The following is a 4,876-nucleotide window of genomic DNA, read 5'->3' as shown; positions in this document are numbered from 1 at the left end:
TTACCTTGGATGAGGGGTATCTCCTCACCACCGCCCCTCTTGACCTTGAACGTGGAGTAGCTCCTCTCCGCCCTTCTGCACCCATGCAGCCACCGCTCCTTGGACCTCAGTCATGTGCAAGTCTTTGCAACCCCATGGACTGTAGGTCAAGAGTCTCCTCTGTCCTTGGGATTCTCCAGGCAAGAATACTGGAATAGGTTGCCATTTCCTTCATGTCATCACTTTCTGATTAAATCTGCATCAATATCATTTATTTTTAGATTGAAACATCTAATAAAACATGCTCAAATAAAAACACATGTGGTAAGAAGTGGCCTAAAGAATTAAAGGATTCTAGTATGTCTGAAAATGTTCTGTGTTTCCATTTAATACGACTTAAAGCAAAACTAATCATTAGATTGCCTGTCTCCTCTTCATTTAGTGGTTCTTGTAGCTTTCAATCTTGCTCCTTCCTCTAAACCATACTTCTTTGTCCTCTCATTTTGTCATATTTTCTGTGCTTGTGGTTTCCGTTCTGCAGGCTGAAGGATCTTAGTTGCTTTTGCTCTGGTGTGTGTCCCCTGGGGGTGAGGTTGGTCCAGAGACTTGTGCCCTTATCCCCTTGAAGGGGATTTTGTTTGATGTTATTGTGACCCAAGCCTGCGCTGGATATCGAGGGGAGCTTCCCCTTTGCTCTGTGGCCGTCACTGCCCTGTCTATGGTGGGGTCTGCTCCCTGGTTGGTGGAACAGAGCCCCCAGATCTGTTTCTGTGATTGTGATCTGTGGTCGAGGCAGGTGGGATTGGAGCACACCCACTGGGAGAGAAGCCACTGAGGATTGCTCCTCTGGGGATGTTCACCTCGGGGTGTGCCCTGTGTGTCACCTTCATGCCTTGTGCGAGCTCTCATGTGACCCTGGTTGGCACTGCCCTTGGCCCCACCTTAACCATGGGCATGATGGGACATGGCCCTGGTGTCTCTCAGATGTTGTTTTCACCAGGTCACCAGCATAGATCCCCTGAACTCAGGTCCCAGAATTGCATTCATCATGGAGCTGGACCCGCTGTGGTGCAGTAGAGGCGGCTCAGACTCCGGCCTGGCCCTGCCCTCTTGTGTATCTGTACAAAGGCTACAGCTGCTAAAGCTACACCTGCCATGACTGGGGGAGCCCTGGTTGTCCATTCAGATGCTCTGTAGGGGTGAAGTTACAAAGCCAGTTGTGGGTATAAAAGCATGGTTTGTGTAGCTGATACAAGAGATTTCAGCTTTTTTTCCTTATTCGGGTTCAGCTGTGCTTTCCCTCCACCTATACAATTGGCCCACCCACACGTGGCTGTTCCTAAGGCTGTCCCAGAGCACAGGAGTCTATGATATGTGGAGGAAATACATGGTAGAAGATAGTGGATGGAGGCTCAGTAGAGTCCACCTCAGTAGGAGCCCTTCCTAGTGCCTGGTGAGCAGGGGCCAGCACAGAGGGAGAGAGACTGCAATGGGCTTCTTCTTTGGCATCACTCACCAATGGCGCTCTGCGCTATGGTGGTTCAGGCTTCCTCCACATGCATTCCCATGTGTAGACCTACTCCCTCCCTCCCATCTCCTCAGGATGTCTCCTCACAGCCCACAGCAGTCCTCTGCCTGGGTCTGCTCTCCAGACCCCACATTCCAGCACCCAGCCCTTGTCTGCAGCAGTGGACACCCTCTCAGGCTGGGTGGTCAGGGCTGGGGTCAGTACCCTGTGTAGAGGTCTCACTCTGTCCTGCTATCTCTGACTCTTGCCGTGTTCTTTTCCCATAGAAAATGAGGCTTCCCTTCTGTCCCAGCTGGGCTCTCCCCCTCAGTGAGGAGCTTCCCCAGGTGTGGAGACCTCTCCTCTCTTCTGATCCCCCGAGAGTTGGAGGTCCCATCCCACTTCTTTCCTGTTCCTTTCCCTTGTTTTCTCGTCCTACCTGGCAAAGCAGAAATTGTTCTTGTTCCCATTCTTGTTCTTTTAGATTTCCAAGGGCCTCTGCTAGTGTTCAGCTGCGATCTGTGCATTTTGTTCCATTTCTGATGTATTTTTGATGTGACTGTGGAGAGATGAACTCCATGTCTGCCTAGTCTTCTGGCACCTTGATCCTTCCATCTCTATTTTATTTTTATTCTATCCTATGTTGTTGGTGGTGTTCTATCTTATTTATTTTTTTATTTTTTTAATTTCTAAACAAGTGAAGGGTTCACCAATTTTCTCTAAATCTTTAAGGATGTTCACTGAGAATAGTAGGTAAAATTACTTATTACTTGGTATCTTTCAGCTATGTCTCCACAAGATACCCAGAATTTGATGCCAAAAAATCCAGGGTTAGAAGATTTATCCTCAAAAGCAAACCTACAAATATATGAAAGATTTCACCTCAGAAACTTAAATTTAATGAAAAACTGGGAATATATGAGGGCATATGAAGGACAGAGAGGATGTTTATATGCACATAAAGAAATTGAGACAGTTACACATAATTCGAACATTACTGCAAAAACATATGAGCAACATGAGTCAAACTGGGAAAAACACCAATTTCAGTCTTCAACATCTGCCAAGAAGTATAAGATTTTAAGAAAAGATTTACGTCATTTTTTGAAACATACATGTTCTCTGAAGGGAAACGTGGAAAATTTGGAAGATAATCTAGTCTCTACTGCAAATACTTGTTCAAAAAATTCTCAATATAGGCTTAGATTAAACAAACATTCAAGCGTGTCTGAACACCAGAAATTTAACAATGAGGGGGAAAACCCACAATATAATCAATTTGAGGGATCCGTGAGCAGGGGGTCATTATTCTTCCCCCAAAAGACATTTTGTCTCCATTCCAAGATGTGTCATGTTGATAATAATGGAAGAGATATAACCCAACCATCACTGTTCAGTACATATCGTGATATGGTTAATACGGAACAACTTTCCATGTGTAATAAAATGAGTCAGGCCTTAAGTGAGTGCTCCAGCCCCAATAATTACCAGAGTATTTATGATGGAGTGAGAGGGTATTCAGGCAATGAAACTGGGTGTAAAGTTGAACGAGACTCAAACCTTATGAAACATCAGGGAACTGAATCTTCACAGAAGGATTCTAAAAGTAATAAATGTAGAAATACCTTTTATCAGATATCAGGTCTTCCTCTATGTAAGAGTACTCATACTGGAATGAAGACTTATAACTGTAGTGAATATGGTAAAAATTCTAATCTGTCTTCAGAACTTATTCAAAAGCAGACTATTCAGAATCCACAGAAAGAAAACAAGTGTAGGATATGTGGGAAAGTCTTTAGTAAGTCATCCAATCTAAGTAAACATTGGAAAATCCATACAGGAAGGAAACCTTTCAAATGTACAGATTGTAGCAAAGCGTTTAACTGTCGTTCACGTCTTACTCAACATCAGCGAATTCACACTGGAGAGAAACCTTATAAATGTATAGAATGTGGCAAAGCCTTTATTTACAATTCAAGTCTTATTCAACATCAGCGAATTCATACTGGAGAGAAACCTTATAAATGTGGAGAATGTAGCAAAGCGTTTATCCGTCACTCATTTCTTACTCAGCATCAGCGAATGCATACTGCAGAGAAACCTTATAAATGTACGGAATGTGGCAAAGCCTTTAATCGCAACTCAACACTTTCTCAGCATCAGCGAATTCATACTGGAGAAAAACCTTATAAATGTAAAGATTGTGGCAAAGCTTTTATCCGATGTTCATATCTTACTGAACATCAGCGAATTCATACTGGAGAAAAACCTTATAAATGTAAAGACTGTGACAAAGCCTTTATCCGTTGCTCACGTCTTACTGAACATCAGCGAATTCACACTAGGGAGAGACCTAATCATTTTACAGAATGTGGCCAAACCTTTATTCGGAGTTCAACTTTAACTGAACATCATCGAATCCATGCTGGGGAGAAACGATACAAATGTAAAGAATGTGGCAAAACCTTTATTACAAGTTCATATCTTACTAAGCATCAGCAAATCCATACTGGGGAGAGACCGTATAAATGTACAGAATGTGGCAAAGCCTTTAATCGGAACTCAAATCTTACTCAACATCAGCGAATTCATACTGGAGAGAAACCTTATAAATGTACAGAATGTGGCAAAGCCTTTAATCAGAACTCAAGTCTTACTCAACATCAGCGAATGCATACTGGAGAGAAACCTTATAAATGTAAAGAATGTGGCAAAGCCTTTAATCACAACTCAATTCTTACTCAACATCAGCGAATTCATACTGGGGAGAGACCTTATCATTGTACAGAATGTGGCCAAACCTTTATTCGAAGTTCAACTTTAACTGCACATCATCGAATCCATACTGGGGAGAAACCATACAAATGTACAGAATGTGGCAAAGCCTTTTATACGAATTCAGATCTTTCTAAACATCACCGAATTCATATGGGGGACGAAATGTACAGAATGTGACAAGGCCTTTAATCACAACTCAATTCTTACTCAACATCAGCGAATCCATCCTGGGGAGAGACCATATAAATGTACAGAATGTGGCAAAGCCTTTAATCAGAACTCAATTCTTACTACACATTTGTAAGTTCATACTGGAGAGAAACCTTATAAATGTACACAGTGTGGCAAAGCCTTTAGTCATAATGGTCATCTCACTGAACATCTGAGAACACACACTGGAGAGAAGCCCTAGTAATGGAACAAGTGATGGAAGAGGATTGCCCTAAACATGCATCAGAAAACACGAGAGTTTATACAAGAAACCTGTGGAAATGATGTCACAAATATGTAGAAAGGTATTTAATAAAAAATCAAAGTTAAATAAATATCAGAGACTACATACTAGAAAGCTTTTCATCAATCCTCTTTTCTGAAGTTTCTATGAAGAAGAAT

At 42.2% G+C, this 4,876-nt stretch overlaps 1 protein-coding gene across 1 annotated transcript; it reads left to right on the top strand.

The window, feature by feature from the left end:
- Positions 1–3,568: 3,568 nt before the first annotated feature.
- Positions 3,569–4,568, top strand: LOC102267364 (zinc finger protein 420-like). The gene is made up of 2 exons (XM_070387100.1): positions 3,569–4,369; positions 4,446–4,568. The coding sequence occupies exons 1-2, from the start codon at positions 3,569–3,571 to the stop codon at positions 4,566–4,568; spliced, it is 924 nt and encodes a 307-aa protein (XP_070243201.1).
- The last annotated feature ends 308 nt before the right edge of the window (positions 4,569–4,876 follow it).

This window comes from Bos mutus, chromosome 18 (genome assembly GCF_027580195.1).
Source record: "Bos mutus isolate GX-2022 chromosome 18, NWIPB_WYAK_1.1, whole genome shotgun sequence".
NCBI lineage: Eukaryota > Metazoa > Chordata > Mammalia > Artiodactyla > Bovidae > Bos > Bos mutus.
Note: the sequence above shows the minus strand (reverse complement) of the source record. Positions and strands in the feature narration are given on the sequence as shown.

Excerpts from the sequence above, each read along its gene's own strand:
- LOC102267364 (XM_070387100.1), top strand. The coding sequence starts at position 3,569 with ATGCATACTGCAGAGAAACCTTATAAATGTACGGAATGTGGCAAAGCC. Across the intron at positions 4,370-4,445 it reads AATGTACAGAATGTGGCAAA|GCCTTTAATCACAACTCAAT; the intron begins GCCTTTTATACG and ends GAATGTGACAAG.